This window comes from Abramis brama (assembly GCF_963993115.1).
Source record: "Abramis brama genome assembly, chromosome: 23".
Lineage (NCBI taxonomy): Eukaryota > Metazoa > Chordata > Actinopteri > Cypriniformes > Leuciscidae > Abramis > Abramis brama.
In genome coordinates, this window is record NC_139985.1 from 142,909 (window position 1) to 160,000 (window position 17,092).

A 17,092-nucleotide genomic window follows, 5' to 3' on the forward strand; every position below is an offset into this window, starting at 1 on the left:
AGGAAGGTCAGGCTCTGCTGGGAGTGGAGGAGACGCACTTCGGACCGACGCATAACTCATGTGTCCCAGCGCCGAGGCTGATTAACATGAGCTGGAGCCAGTGTTTACCCATAATGCCTCATTCTTTGCCCGTATCCTTCCACTCTCAGCGATTCAGTGTGAAGTTAGAGCCGGTTCTCTCTCTATAGTGCCACGTCACACAAACACATCAACACTTGCTTCTCTATCTCGCTTTCTAATGTTTGTTGCTGACTTTTCAACTTCATTAAAAGTGTAAATGTTCAGATGACTGTTTAAACTAATGCACTGTATAAATTTGACTGCCTCAATAAACCGAATCTCTTTTTACTGATAATAAATTAATCTGATGGTGCCAGATACAGATGAGTGCAGCTCTACACTGCGTCTGAACACAACGACAACAACACAGAACTGTTCACGGAACAAATATACACACCCACACACACACACACGCAGAGACACAGACACACACACACACACAGAGACACACAATCACAACACAAATCCACTATATCAGCACATTGTTAAATGCAGGTCATGAGGTAAAGGGTGACTGTAGCATATATGTTTTCAGCTGAAAATGAGAGAGTTCAACAAAATTTTAGATATTAAAATTGATATCCTAGCGGAGAGAGAGATTCTTAGTAAATCACCACTTAAAGGTGAACTAAGTAACTTTTTTACCTTAACTGAACAGCTTCGGAGTCACTGGAATGGTTATATTACTTATTTGGGGTTGAATGGTGGTCGTTTCGCACCCCCCTGGTGCCCGTGAGCGGAAAATCCGCACTTGCAACTTTGAGCCGGCGGGCCACCGGCCGCCGCGTCAGGAAGTATCGCGTGATATCAGGTCTCGCGATGTAACGAATTGCTTTACGGCCAAAAGAAATCTGCTAAAATGCTGTCATTATTGCGCTCCCTCACGCTGTTCGAACCCGAATGAAGAAGACGTTTTAAAGAATGTCCCATCTGCTTTGATGTCGTTGATCTACTAGCCTCTGGTGTCTGCGAATCGCCAACGAGTTTTTACAACAGTGTTGTCAAATATCTATACCGAAGCTGTAGGGGGAGCTCTAGAAAGAAACCTGCGAGCAAAAAGCGAGAATACAGCGAAGAAATCCTGAAATTACTGAGCCCTGCTTTAACGGTCTGTTTCTGACTTTATATATAGTGCAGGTCTGCTGGAGGGGAATGAAGTAATATGCTTGTGTTGTGAATGACAGGATCAGATGAACATGTTTCTCCTGAAGTATAGTTTAAGCTCCACTGAATTTATCCTTCATTCGCTACAGTGTTTCGCTTCGGATCAAAGGGTGTTTCAGTTCAGAGAGAGACTCCAATATCTTCTTTCCTAATGAGGGAACTAATGAGCCATTGACAGGGAACAGCCTTTACCTGCGAGGTTAATGACGTATTACAGCACGTGATGAACAGCCTTTCCCTGTTTCTGGTGGATTGAACTCAGTGAACACACACATGCTGTTCTCAAACAACATCCACATGGAAGAACCAATGCTTGAGTCTGTCATTGAGTTTAGAGACGTGACCTGAATCAGAAACGTCACTATTGAACCTACAATAAAATAATAGCATCAGAAAAAGTGGAATGAAAGAATCTTCATCTTCATCATCATCATCATCATCACCATCATCATGTTCTTTTCTCACAGCTGTTATTTGTCTAGATGAGTGTCTGTATTAAGACACCAGACATTCTCTCTCAGGGCGGATGGATGAGGTCTTGTTGATTGAGTTTGTGCTGGTCTTGATTACTGTAAATGACCATCAGCCCAAATCCTCCCAAACCAGCACATTATACAACAACAGATTTCAATGAGAGTGAGACCACAATTTTAGAAAACACAGTGTGTTTTAACAGCTTACAGTAAAAGTTCTCAATCCTGTGTCACGGGCACGAAACAAAAGATCCAGTTGCGAATGAAAGATAATTTATTAAAGTAAGACAGCAAACAGATCAAGACAGGATGGACTGTAAATGTAAATATGCAGGTCGGTGTTCAGGTTTTGGCAGCGAGGAGACTGCAATAGGCTGAAGTCTGATGATGACCCTCGTAGAAGTACATCAATAGCGAGACGATTAGAATAGTCCAAGGCTAGAACAAGCCGGTAACTCAGGAACTGGAGACAGAAAAGCACTGACAGGGCAAGGAGACAAGACGTGAGCAGTAGAACGATCTGACACTGAACATGACAAACACAAGACTACTTATAGGACATATAAACGAGCCTCCCTGCGGCTGATCTGATTGCTCGTCAGCGCAGTTGGTAACTAAGCGACGCTGATAGACAATCAGACCAGGACAGTACACACAAACATGAACAGGCAAACCTGCGAACCGTGACATCCAGCCTCTTTAGATTCACCTTCAATCCTTCATATTTCAAACCTGAATCAGCTGCGTATTCCCGATATGAGTGGATATGAGTGGTTCTGAACTCTGGTTCTTCAAATAAAGGTCTGCATACAATATAGAATCTAGAGGCTCGGATCTCGCATTTGCCAAGGCAGCGCGTAGATTATGGGTCTACTCATGCAAAGTCAGCTCCTGAGGGTGATGGCAGTGTTCACTGAGAAATATCTTGATGCATACATCCGTGCGCTGTCGGATGTTTCAGCCTCGCACCTGTTGACTTTCTTCGCGAGGGATGAAAGCCAAATATATTGTAACGGCTCGAATCTCGCGTTTGCTGAGGCAGCGTGTAGATTACGAGACCATATAAATAAATATTAAAATTAATCTCGAATAATGCCTAGTCTCGAGAGGCTGGTTCCCTTAGTAGAATATTTCAAAGCATGGCAAGACCTGCCAAATATTTCTCCTTGGGTTCCTGCGCACAATAAAGAAGGGTTACAGGCTGCAGTTCGATTCCACCCACCGAAAAATCAGCGGGTGGTGTGGACTGCAGTCGACCCAGTGCAAGGTCGGGTATTGGAACAGGAAGTAAACTCCCTGCTGGTAAAGGAAGCCATAGAGCGTGTTCCTCTGCCGGACAGGGAGTCCAGGTTCTACAGCCGCTACTTCATAGTTCCCAAGAAGGATGAGGGGTTGCGCCAATTTTAGATCTAAGGCACTTGAATCGGTTTCTGAGGAGATTCAGGTTCAAAATGCTCACTATTCCCATCATCGTGAGTCAGATCAAATCTGAGGATTGGTTTGTCACGATAGATCTAAGGGACCCACATACTTCTAAGATCTAAGATCCCATATACTTCCACATATCCATCCTTCCATCTCACAGGAAATTCCTTAGGTACGCTTTCGGGGGCGAAGCATTCCAATATTGGGTTCTCCCATTCGGCCTAGCTCTCTCCCCTTGCACATTTACTAAATGCATGGATGCAGCTCTAGCTCCGCTGAGGCTTCAGGGTATCAGGGGGCTAAATTATATTGACGACTGGCTTATTATGGCCCAGTCACGAGAGCTGGCAGTTCGGCATCGAGATCCTTACCTACATCCAGAGCCTGGGGTTGAGACTTAACATGAAAAAAAGCGTGTTGGCACCAGCCCAGAGAACCAAGTTCCTGGGAGTGGTGTGGGACTCGATCACGATGCAGGGACAATTGTCTCCTGCACGGATCGAGTCCATCCCGGTCACCGTGACCTGCGGCTCGTACCAGACCTGCGGCTCGTACCAGAGTTCCCATATGGGATCTGGCAGTGGTTCTCGAAGGGCTGGTCGAGGCCCCCTTTGAACCTCTGGAGTCAGCTGAGGCCAAGAACCTTTCCCTCAAGGTAGCTTTTTTATTAGCCATTACTTCTCTGAGGAGAGTAGGAGACCTTCAGACGCTCTCTATATCTCATGGGTGGCTGGAGTTTGCTCCAGGCGACATTAAGGCTATCTTGCATCCCAGGCGGGGCTATGTGCCTAAAGTGCCATCTAATGTGGCACGGCCTACGGTTCTGCAGGCTTTGCATCCTCCACCTCACGTGACGGCGGATGAAGAAAGACTTAATTTGCTCTGCCCTGTCAGAGCTCTCAAGATTTATGTTCAGAGGTCTTCTTCATGGCGGAAGTCAGACGAGTTGCTGGTGTGTTTCGGGTCGCCCAAGAAGGGGCTTCCCGCATCCAAATAGACCATCAGTAACTGGATCATTCAGGCTATCTCTATGGCCTATCAGGTGCGCAGCTTGCCTTCACCTTTGGCCATGAGGGCTCATTCAACCAGAGGCACGGCATCCTCTAGAGCCCTCCTTTCAGGGGCCCCGATCCAAGAAGTGTGTGATGCAGCTGGATGGGCCACCCCTCATACTTTTATCAGATTCTATAGCCTGGACATTCCTTCTCCACCAGGCACTCTAGTGCTCTCGTCCTAAGTGTGCCTGTGCACAGCTTCACACTAGGACAGGCAGGGCTCATTGTGGCATAGTGGGTACTCGTTCTCCAAAGTGTCATCATCGACACAGTTCCATCGAAAGGGAACATCTCGGGTTACGACTGTAACCCCTGTTCCCTGAGAGGGGACCGAGACACTGCATCCCTCCACCAAGCCTTCCCCTGCCTGGGTGCAACTTGCTGACTTGCTGAGCGCAGAAGCTGATGTGTGCCGGCGTCCCTTTGTAGCTTCCGTGTATGCCATCACGTTACGTCATGATGCAGAACCAATCAGGTTGGATTAGTTTCATTCATACTTCAGATGCGTTACGCTAAGGCCGTTCCCCAAAGTGTCATCATCAACGCAGTGTCTCGTTCCCTTCTCAGGGAACAGGGGTTACAGTTGTAACCCGAGACGTTTTCTGGTCAGACGAGGAGGCTGTGAGAAGATCTGATGCTGTGTGTGAAGATACACATGAGATTCAGGTAATCCTTTGGCACAAGATCACACACACACACACACACGTACCTCAGCACGCAGGAGTAATGTCCCGTGTCCTGCAGCTCAGTGGGCCTGAACCAGATGGAGTCCTCCTCTTTGCTCATGCGAACCCCGTCGAAGGAGATGGGCTCCTCGAAGTCCCCGTGGCCCGTGCTCTTGTACCACATCAGACTGAGTCCAGCGCTCTGGGCGTGTGTGTAGTTTGCACGGATGTATCCATAAAATAAAGCACATTTAATCCTCACAGGCTCCCCAAGCAGAACTTTGTATTTCAGGTAGTCCACAGACCAATCCGTACAGCCGTCCACTGTGGAGAGAGAGAACAGAGAACACAGCGTTAGCAGAACTGGACCGATACTGGACATGAGACAGCAGAACATGAGATATAATACAGTCAGATAGAGACCAGAGCCAGGCACACTCTCTCTCTCTCTCACACACTCATGCACACTCACACACACACACACATGCACACTCACACACACACACATGCACACACACACACACACACGCACACACACATGCACACTCACACACACACATGTGTTACTGGACGTGTGTGTGACTTGAAATGAAACTGTACAGCAAACCCACGGATCAGAAACACTGGACTGAAAAACGGCTCATTGACAATCACTGCAGTTTTTAGAAACCCTGCTCTGTCTACGTAACGTGTTGGGGATTTACTCAAAAAACACTTCAGGCTCATCAGTCACTGAGAAACAGTCCAACTGACAGTTCAGCTCAAAACACACACATTTCTACTGAAGAACTGATGTAAGAGCTTGAATAAATCTGCAGGCCTGATATTAAACCCACTGGAACTACACACACTTACAACACCATTTAAAAACACACTGAGTCAGCAAACAATGTTCTGTGGAAACTGGAAGCCCGTCACATGCAGTCCACAACGTCTCACATATTAGTAATTTGTCATTTAGAAGCAGATTGTGTGTTATTTCTAATGTTATCAGGACTGGTGTAAATGTCCAGCATCTCTCCTCTATTCTCCCAGGTTCAGTGTGTGTGAAACAGCTGCTGAGAACAGATGCTGAGAGGAGACAGGCCCGGATAATTGTGTCTCCCTCAATGTTTGATTTACTAAAGAAACAGCACAGCAGCTAATTAACACTGAGAGAAGCGTGTCGCATTATTTATCCCTCGCTTTCTCTCTCTCTCTCTCTCTCTCTCTCTCTCTGCCAAATCCCAGAAATAAAAGACGACGACTGGTTTCCACACTGAGGAAGTCAGAGCTGCTGTGTGAAGGACAGTGAACACATCTCAGTGTATAGAGTGTGATGGGGGAATCTGGGAAACGGGTGAACGGGAGAATCTGGGAAAGGGGGAATGGAAGAATCTGGGAAACGCAGGAATGGGAGAATATGGGAAATGGAGGAATGGGAGAATCTGGTAAACGAAAGAATGGGAGAATCTGGGAAACGGAGGAATAGGAGAATCTGGAAACGGAGGAATGGGAGAATAAGGGAAACGCAGGAATGGGAGAATCAGGGACACGGAGGAATGGGAGAATCAGGGAAACGCAGGAATGGGAGAATCAGGGAAACACAAGAATGGGAGAATCAGGGAAACGCAGGAATGGGCGAATCTGGGAAACGCAGGAATGGGAGAATCAGGGAAACACAAGAATGGGAGAATCAGGGAAACGCAGGAATGGTAGAATCAGGGAAACGCAGGAAAAAACTCTTATTAAAGTGTAACGTGTCTCTGTTGCTATGGCGGTGAGAGGGGGCTGGTTGCCGTGGCAGCCTGTGGGGGGGGGGGGCATGGGTGTAACTAATTAAGGTTCATTGCAGCAGTAAAAAAAGCTCCATGATGATTTTGCAGTGAGAAAAGATGGTTAAAACATGATCATCTGAGTTAATAATCCTACTGTACGGTGTGTGTGTGTGTGTGTGTGTGTATCACATGACTGTGTGTTTCTCCTCTAAACATCATTTTGAAGGATCTAATGAAGCATCAGCACTGGGTTCAGGACCTGAGGCTGGATTCACAACAATCCACTGAAGAATTTTTCTCAATGCAGTTCTTAAGATTAATTCTGACACTGGGTTTACACCACATGCGACAAAAGCAAACAGAAGCCATTATAATCAGTTCTGCTGTGGCCGACAGTATTTCAGACGTTCTTCACGCGCTGCTTCTGATATGAAGGACCAATGGATTGGCAATGGCCGCTTTGTCACATCCACTGTCGACACGGTGTTAGAAATTCGTAAGTGCATTTCTTAAAAAAAATTGTAAGAAGTTCTCAAATATTTACTTAAGAACATCTTTTCTTAGGAATAAATAGTGTAATTACAACAAATTCAATCCTGACAAATTTGAATGATACATTTATCTATTCAGCACAGCAAGTGCCTCACGATCATATTCTTTTGCTACAGGACATGGGAAGTGTTCATTTAATGAATTTACTTGCTTAAAGCTATTTGGCTAATTTGACCTGGAAGAAAAGACAAGAAAGAAGCCCTTCAGCTGGCAAGAGCAGATCACACCTGAAACACAGCAGGTAATCCTCACTTTAAGCTGTTTCTCAATTTAGGCTGATTTTTAAACTCTTTCCACGCCAGCGTTTTTGATCATTTTCACAAAATTTTCATGGCCCCCAGAATATTTTGTTGTATGAATATCTGAACAAGCAATATATCAAGAGAAAGAACAGAGCCTTTGACAACAACAACAAAAAGTTTTATTCTAGCTTCATGCATGCTTTTTTATCAACACTTGAATGTGGGTAAGTTTCATAAAAAACAACATTTTGAGCAAAAAGCTGAGAAAATAGTGTTTTTGTCAAAGACTTCGTCTGAATGGGATTCAGAGCGATAATCAAACACAGATGGAGTCGACCGAGTCCATCAACACCTCAAAGCTTCGGTCCTGAGTCGACATTTCATTCGGTAACATTAGACAGTTTTGATTTACATGCTGTTTAATGTTGATGATCGTATTATTTTACATGTGCATCTGCTTACATATGATATCACCTGTTTCTGCTTCTTCTTCACCTGTGTTTTGATCAGGAGATTCAGTTCTCTTTCAGAAGATGCGTAATAGCGCCCCCTACTGAATAACAGAGAAAGCCAGAAAATTCCGTCTATGTTGGGGAAATTGTTAAAGGCACACTATGCAAGATTTGTACCTTAAAATAACAGCTTCTAAATAATTTTGAGGGGGGGGGGCACCGCTGGCAAAACCAGCAGTGCAGGTTTGAGAGCACGACGTCACATACATCAACAACATATGAAGAGCCTCTATGGAAGACACTAGCACGCATTTCAGACGTGAATCATGGCAGAGTCGATGAAGAGAACGAAGAGAGCGCGGGCGGAAGAGTGCAGAGACGGCTCTGCGTGAGTGGGATTTACGACAGTAACGTTAAATACAAGTACTCCACAGCGACTCTAGGGGGCGCTGTTTGAGAAAAATGGAAACTGCATAGTGTGCCTTTAAGAAAAAAATAATACTTCTTACATTTTATCTAAGAAAAAAAGAAAATAACATTCATAAGAAGTACTTTTGGGAATACTAAATATCCTCAACTTCATTATTCAGAAGAATGTTTTCATGAATCCGGTCCCTAATGTTGATCCAGAAAGACAAGGACTAAAGCAAGAACCAGCTCACGAGAGGCCAGAAAACAGTCTCAGAGCCAAAACACCAAACAAGATGGCGATTGTGGGTATTTTGCGATTATTATACAGTATGGAAAGTAAAAAGTGATGACATTTGTCTGGCAGAACACAGTCACTTCATGCACGGCATAAACATTGTAAAAACATCCTGTGGGCAACCAACAGCTTTTTCATTTAAGATCTGGATGTTGAAAATGTCAGCAGTGTGATTGAGGAGATAAAGCTGAGAGAGAGAGAGAGAGAGAGAGAGAGAGAGAGAGAGAGAGAGAGAGAGAGAGGGGAAAACAAACATCGTCTCTCGCAGGGAAACAGATTCAATTAAGGAGTTTCTGTGGGAATGTTGTCAACATACTTACAGGAGACAGTTATTATTTTGTGCTCATCATTCTTCTCATTGCTCATTATGGGATGTTGGGCTGTTTTGGGCCGTTATCATTCATTTTACAAATGTGTTTTAGCAGCTGAGTTTTATGCAATCTCACTGGCAGCACGCACACACACACACACACACACACAGCTCAGCTTGATTACACCCAATTAACTTCCCTCCCGAAGCGTGTGCTCGAGGCGCGTCGCTCCGCTCAAACACAGACTGATGGACGGATGGATGGAGAAGTGTGTGTTTTCAGAATAGAGGACTCACTCAAGTGTGTGGCTTATTCAAAAAATGCAAGAATAAAGTGTGAGAGAAATTGCTTTTAAAAGGTTTGTTTGCAGCAGAACAATATGAGCTCAGGCTGTACAGCAGGAGCTGCGGATCGACAGGCAAACAGGGAACACATGATGAATTACTGGAAGAATACATTAACCTAACGACTGAAAGCGCACAGCTTTCATCACAAACCACCGGGACTTTTGCTGTGACTTGGATTTGTTGCTATTGTATTAAGGTGTTGTTTTACTGAGGCCTGTTCTGTAATATTTATAAGCAATAATATCAATTAATTAATTAATTTAAAAAATCACCTAATGGAAAAAAAGTGACGGGACGCAGATTACAAGACAGTGTGTGCTTTTGAATATACCATTGCATAAATATATGCCTGACCAATGACTTTAGAAATGAGCATATATATTTTTCACAAAGTTCAAATGAATTACTGAAACCAGCTGGACTTTATAATGCCAGATAATAGAACGCAAGCAAAAATGATGCAAATATACATTAAATAATGAACATGAAAAAAACTCCACTAACCATAACACTAACCGTACCTAACAAACCCATCACACACACACACACACACACACGAGTGTCTCATGTGATGATGTGCATATGTCCAGTGATGGTCTGTCAACAGCTGCTGTCACTACACATCTCACTCACACACTGCTGTGAGCAACACAACGAGAGCCGACCGGCACATGTGTGTGTGTGTGTGTGTGTGTGTGTGTGCTTTCAGGCACAGGAGAGAGTTCAGAAAAATTCTGGATGTTAAACTAATTAATGACAGACAAACAATACGATTTACTGGAAACAATCCGCGTTACTGGACCAAACTTATAACCATCTTATGTGGAGTATACATACAGACGTATGTATACAGACGCTCACTGAATGGATAGATCAGCAGTTGCGTTTCGTCCGGGAAACCATCCAGCCAGCGCTCAATAGAGCGACAAACTCCAGCAGTGTGAGAGAGCCCAGAGTGGTAAGCGAAAACAAACTAGCTTATCTTTGGGAACACCGTAGAAGCAAGGCAATAGATATCATTCTAACCCACAGCACTTACCCAGATGCCCCTCCTGCGATAAGCGACGTGGGTAAAGTCTATGAGTATTATGCTGTGAAATGCCAACCAGCACAGTTACACCAGCAGATAAGCAGCCCTCCATGGTGTGGCGCTCTGGACCTGGACAACCCGAAAGATTACCACGCAACCTTGGACTTCACCACAGAGGAGATCTCTAGAGTTCTCTGCAGCCTCCCGAACAACAAAGCATGTGGTGCAGACGGTGTGACTTATGAAGTGCTCAAAGCGACAAAACAATTCTCAATAGTGGCCCTCACTCAGATTTTTAATGTCTGTCTAATCAATCGGAAAGTCCCCGATTCCTGGAAGGGGGATATTATCTATAGGATCCCCAAAAAGAACAACATTCCAGAGGACCCTTCCAACTGGAGGGATATATCGCTGCTCCCCACTATATACAAGGTATTTATTAAGTGTATTTTAGGCCGAATTTTACCCTGGCTGGTGGAATCAGGGACATTGACAACAAAACAAAACGCATACATAGAGAGGCAAGGAATGAATGAGCACGTATTCTGTTTGAAGACTGCCATTGATGATTTTAAACATGAATCCTCCCGTTTCTATGCGGTGTTCCTTGATTTTCGAGACGCTTTTGGTTCTTTACCTCATAGCATAATGTTTCATTCCCTTGAGGAAATAAAATTGCCAGAACAGTATATACATGTAATCAAGAATGTATACGACAATTCTTTTCTACAAGTGATTTGTGGACAACAACTAACGAAACCGGTTAAACTTGAAGTTGGGCTTAAGACGGGGTGTCCCTGGAGCGCTGTGATCTTCATAGTGGCTCTAAACCACTGGCTGAACTGGTTATGCTAACCCTAACCCTAACCCTAACCATAACCCTAACTGGCAAACACACATTGAGAGAGCCAACACTACAGTGTTTCCTTTACATTCTTTCAAGTGGTGGCCAATTCACATCTACCCAATCACCTGCTTGTTTTTTTGTTTTTGTTTTTTCTTATGGGCCAATTAGGGTCTTTTTTTGTTCACGGCGCAGTTATGGGTGGGCCTGACGGGCCTAGGCCTACCCACTTTTCAACAGGCCCACCCAAAACTTTTCTTCAAAAAAACAAACAAAAAACTTTTAATACATTCTAATTTTGTCAAGAATTATAAAAAATCGTCAATAAGCTCATAATTTGTGCTAAAATAGTCTAAATGTTTAGTTTTAAGAACAATTTTAAAAAGCTGGCTATGTCAATTTTGATGTTTCTGTGCAAATTCAGCAGACAGTGAGGTTCGGGTTTGTTCCGATCAGAGCTCGTGAGCATTTCTGAATATTCCGATCCGCTCGCTCGTTCCGCAGGGTTACTCGCTCAACCCAGAAGAATGGCCTGCTGCCTGGCTCGAAAAATATGTGGAATAAGGGCTGCTTCCGACTAAATTTTTTTAGTTGTTCATTTAAGCCATTCGTGGACAAATCGCCCCTTTATATTAATTTAATTACTTAGGCTATATACCCTAAGAGCGTTTACATATAGCCGCATTCAAGCGCACGAACGCACGCATAAAGCTTGCCACAAAGAACCGGTAAAAGTAATGATTATGAATGTGTCTAAAAAGCAAGGAGAATTTCATTATTTATTAATATACTGGTGTTTTCTGTGTTGCTGCAAAGATGAAGTTGACGATGCGGATTCGATATGAACGCCAGAGAGAAATGCACATTTCAGATGACATATTCAGAGAATAGCCTATTTCTTTTGGTTTTGAATATTTTCGTTTGAAAGTAGACATTTCAAGCTTTCTATAATAGATAGCCTATATTTCTCAAATCTGTGAGGCACAAGCTGAGTTTCGGCGCCCTCCAGTTCACGTGCAATGCAAGTGATCGTGTTGACAATTACATTGTCTGCTATATATTTGCTTCTTATTTAGTAAATACAGGCAATTGGTTGATAAAACATTGATTAAAATTAAGATACAATTTATACAAAACGAAAATCTTTTAAAAAGAGACTTTCTACAAAACAAGACTCAATGAAGTGGTCAAAATCATGTTTTACCCACTCCATGTCTCCAGACATTGCGCATCTCATGATGTATAATATCTTTCTCATGCTGCATGCTCACTTTCATAATCAACATTGATTAAATTAAAAAACATAATGACGTCACATATTTTCTAACCCAGCCCAACCTCGGCCCTGTTGCAACAGTCGTTGTTTAGGTAGGCTACCTTAAACACGCACGTACAGTCTCGGAGTCATCGCTGCAACCAGGAGATGAGATCCACATCACCTAGCACATCTTCGTCTCTGCCACCCCAGGATACTAGCGCGGCTAGCGCGGCTAGCGCAGCTAGCGTGACCAGCGCCGTTGCTAGGAGGGCGCCAGCGCCTCTGCCTCTCAGCGCCTCTGCCTCGCGAGTGGATGATAGCCCTGAAGACGCCTAGTAATGGTTTACCTTTAGTGGTAGTATACCTTCAGTTAAGTTATACCTATGAGCAGGGCTCCAAACAAAAAAATCAATTAAGGAGCCAATGGCTCCTATAGGGGAAAAAAACAGGCGCCAAATATTTTTTTTAAGAGCCACATAACAATGCACTTACTTTTAGTCACCCTGTTGTGTGCATGTCTCTCCTCTTCTTACAGTTTCAGCATTTTCATCTTGTGAATGTTCTGGGAACTGGAGCTTATTTGGTAACTGAATGTCACTTCCGACTTATGAACTATTTCATAAGTTCATATTTTGGCGCTTTCACTCAGTGAAACGTTCACGCAAAGCATCTCGTTTCATGACGTTAACAAAACAAATGAAGCGATAGGCTAGGGGTGGGCGATATGGCAAAAATATCATATCACGATTTTTTTCAGGAAAATCACAATTCACGATTTTATCACGATTCTTTTTTATGTTGGTTTTACTATTTTGTGACTGAGCATTACAGCCAAACTAATGTCCATATTTTAAAAACAAAGCCTTAGGTAACAAAATATAAAATAAAAAAGAATGGCAGAAAGGGGCGAAGATAAAAAATGTAGTCATTATTTTCTTTGTTATTAAATATTCAGATCAAAGATAAACATTACACATACACAACTTAATATACAAATGAAATAAAGAGTGTTTTGTTTTCAGCTACAGTAGGTGTATTTAACAGTAGCATTGAAGAAAGTAATTAAATTAACAAAAAATGAAAATAAAACAAAACATAGACTTCACTGTATAAATTATAAATTGATACTTATCAAAGCTACTATTAAAATTATCAGTCAAGAGCAGTGAGTAATTTTCTCTTTGCATTTTGTTGTTTCATTAACATTAAAGGGATAGTTCTAAAAATTCAAATTGTCATAATTTACTCTCTCAAGTTGTTTTAAACTTGAATAATTTTTTTTTCTTCTGTTGAAAATAAAAGTTATTTGGACGAATGTGGGTAACCAAACAGTTGATGTCCCCAGTGACTTCCATAGTATATTTTTCTCCTTTGGAAGTCAATGGGGACCAGCTACTGTTTGGTTACCCACATTCTTCAAATTATTAATATTAGAAAATATTAGAAGGAAATTAATACAGTTTTGGAACAACATTAGAGTGCGTAAATAATTAGATAATTTTTATTTTTGGGTGAACTATCCCTTTAAGGACAAGCGGCAGCGTGTTTACTATTGCTACTGTCTCTTTAAGAGCTGAGCGCGACACGTCTAATGTACACGCATTTGACAAGCAGATTTTCTCTCAATTTTCTCAAGTTTGCTTTCACTTTAGACATAACCGACTTTGTTTATGTAAACCTTGTGTGTATTTAACAGTATTAGCACAATAAGACTCGAAAGATAACTTAGTCCAGTATCCAGGCGCTGGTAGACAGGCTTTTAGTGCATGTGAGCTTCACATGTACGCGCTGAGAAACGGACGCGTTAGAACAGCGCATCAGCACGCGAATTAAATGTTTAACCGACAAGGCATTAAAGCACATGCAAATTAATAACTTTTGTGAACTGCAGTGTCCCGTTCCGCTGCGTTAACATTTCATGTGAATATACGTCGCGTTGTTCAGTATGTTGGGACACAGGCGCCAGAACAGCAACTAGAATGCACGATTCTACGATATTTCTTCAAAAGCAGATCGTAATCGTCCATGATCAAAAATCGTCATATCGCACACCCCTAGGATAGGCTACTGGTAATAAAACATGCACATAGGATGCAAATTTTACAATCAAAGGGAGTAAATTTGTATTGTCGCCAATGGCGACCTTGGCAGAAATTTCACTCGCAAATAAATATTTTTGGTCGCAAATGCGACCATTTTAGTCGCAGTTTGGAGCCCTGTATGAGTCTTCGTAGCGCGCTAAGAGACAGCGTTATCGGGAAACGCAGCCCAGGTATGATGCGTATGATGCGTAATGGAGATTCCAAAGCGCTCTTCTTTGGTCAGAACCACGGAGAGCGATCGCGGATAGGTCCGTCCTATGCACCGAAACTTTTTACAATGCAACAAAATATTTAAAGAGCATCAAGCTATTAAAATCTATATTATGTGTATACGCACAAATAATATAACAGTATAGGCCTATTAGTCAGTAATTTTTATTAGGTTAAACAGTGATTGGATAAGGTTTTTAATTTAAGGCCCACCCACAATTGGTCTGGCCCATCCAAAACTGGAATCCTGGCGCCGTGCCTTTGCGCTTAAGTAAATTTAAAAAAAAAAAAAATTAATTGTCTGGCCAATCCGAGGCCCCTGCACACGTGGGGCCCCTAGGCTGCAGCCTAGGCAAGCCTGTGCATTCATCCGCGCCAGCTAGCAGACTAGACTTGATAGACCAGTGTCCCCTACCGACCGGCATGAAACTCCAGGCAGTTCGGGATATAGCTCTATCCAAGATCCAACATCTGTTCGCCAATGTCCACATTGCTAAAAAGCATCTGAATGAGCTAAACAATAAGACCGTGCAGCTGGTAAGAAAATGGTTAAATCTCAATACACACACAACAAGAAGTATTCTCTTTATGAGCAAATCAGAGGGGGGACTGGGGATCCCCAACACTGAATGGATATATACAGCTACCAGAATAAAGCACTACTGCACATGCTGAATAACGACGACCTTACAGTTCGAGAAGTGGCCCGGCGCTCACTGCTGCTGGATCTAAGCAAACTCAAGGTCCCCTGTGCTGCAGATGGAGAACCAGGGTTCCTCGGCTTCAGAAAGAAACCTAGCGGAAAGCTGGATACCAGGGCTACAGGATTTGGAGTACGTTCGGATTGGCCCGATCTGAATGACTTGTGCAGCAACAATAATATACAGTTGAACTGGGCACATGCAGGCGGGGAGCAGGTAAATATCAGCGAGGGGCAGATTATGGATCTAAACGTGCGTGCTGAGGCGACAGAACATCACACTGGAAACAGTAAGAAGCCGAACAGCCGGACATGCAGGTGTGAAATCCTCCAATATTTTCAAGCACAACAGCGCGATTATTGGGTTAGCCTGCGCCTTCAAGGCAAACTTGCACGCCTACAGTGCGCGGATCATACAGTCTCACACTCTGCGTTACAAAATTCAGCCGTTAAAGGAGGTATCCTAAAATTTGTTATCAAAGCTCGGCTACAAACTCTCCCGACCAAATATAACCTCTCTCTGTGGTTTCCAAAACCCCACGAACCATTCTGTCTATTACACAGCGATAAAACAATGGAATCTACAGCGCACATAATGAACGGGTGCCCTGCGTTTAAAGGCCTTTACATCGCGCGCCACGATCGCATCGTAAACATAACAGCTCAAGAACTGCGCAAAGTGTCTGGACAAAGTGCAATACACACAAATAAGACTGGTCAGACTGGCTGGTTTTCAAATCTGAATGATAACATAAACTCTCTAAGAAGTGTTCTCAGAGAATACCCAAATACTCCAGACATTGTAGCTGTCGATGAACTCTCTAAAAACATTCTGATTCTGGAAGTGGGTTGTTGTTTTGATGCTTACATGGACTTGTGTTTTTCTGAGAAAATGTTAAAATACCAGTCATTAACAAATGCTTTAGCAGTGTGTGGTTACAGCACAAAACTGATCATCCTCATTGTTGGCAGTTTAGGACATGTGCACAGACTGTGCGTCAGAGGCTTGCAGACTGCTGGACTGAGTAAAAAGACCTCTAAGCAAATAGCCAGATACTGTTCTGTGTCAGCAGTCATAGAGAGTCTGCATGTGTGGAGAAGGCGATGTCACCTCTATCCTGAACATGCATGGCCTATTCATTTATTTATTCATGTGGTTGTGACTATTAGCAGTGTTTGTATTGTCAGGTGAAACATAACAGGCTCTTTGTGAATATTTGGATGCTGTGTTGTTTTAATCAGTATTGGTCATTCCAAATAAAATAATCAAATGTGTGTGTGTGTTTGTGTGTGTGTGTGTGTGTGTGTGTGTGTGTGTGTGTTAGTGATCCAATAGTGATTTTAATTGCATTCTACAGTGTGTGCATAATTATTATGTAAGTTGATATTCTGATTTTTTTCCAAGCACATTTGACCAATTCCTAACCAGATCAATGTTGTTAACTACTATTAATTGTATTTAGTAATTAATAATTCATTCATTTTTCATTTATAAGTGATATATAACTGTTAAGGAAGGCTGGAAGTGAAAAACAGCTTATATTCAGGTGTGCATAATTATTGAGCAAGTTTTCTTTTGCAGGTAAAATTGGCCAAAAAAGAGATTTAACTCGCACTGAAAAGTCAAAAATGATTAAAAATGATTAAATGCTCATGAGAAGGATGCGATAACAAAGCAATACTAGAAGTCACAAAATGAAGGCATGACTAGTGGACATAAAAACGCTCACTGGTTCAGC

At 42.8% G+C, this 17,092-nt stretch overlaps 1 protein-coding gene across 4 annotated transcripts in view; it reads right to left on the reverse strand.

Annotated features, from left to right (window-relative positions):
- il1rapl1b (interleukin 1 receptor accessory protein-like 1b) overlaps positions 1–17,092 on the reverse strand; it is a 235,762-nt gene that overhangs the window by 121,111 nt on the left and 97,559 nt on the right. For all 4 annotated transcript variants that reach the window (XM_084100351.1, XM_084100349.1, XM_084100350.1 and 1 more), the window contains exon 3: positions 4,887–5,166. In XM_084100351.1, coding sequence (XP_083956477.1) covers positions 4,887–5,166 — 280 coding nt within the window. The remainder of the gene's footprint in view (positions 1–4,886; positions 5,167–17,092) is intronic.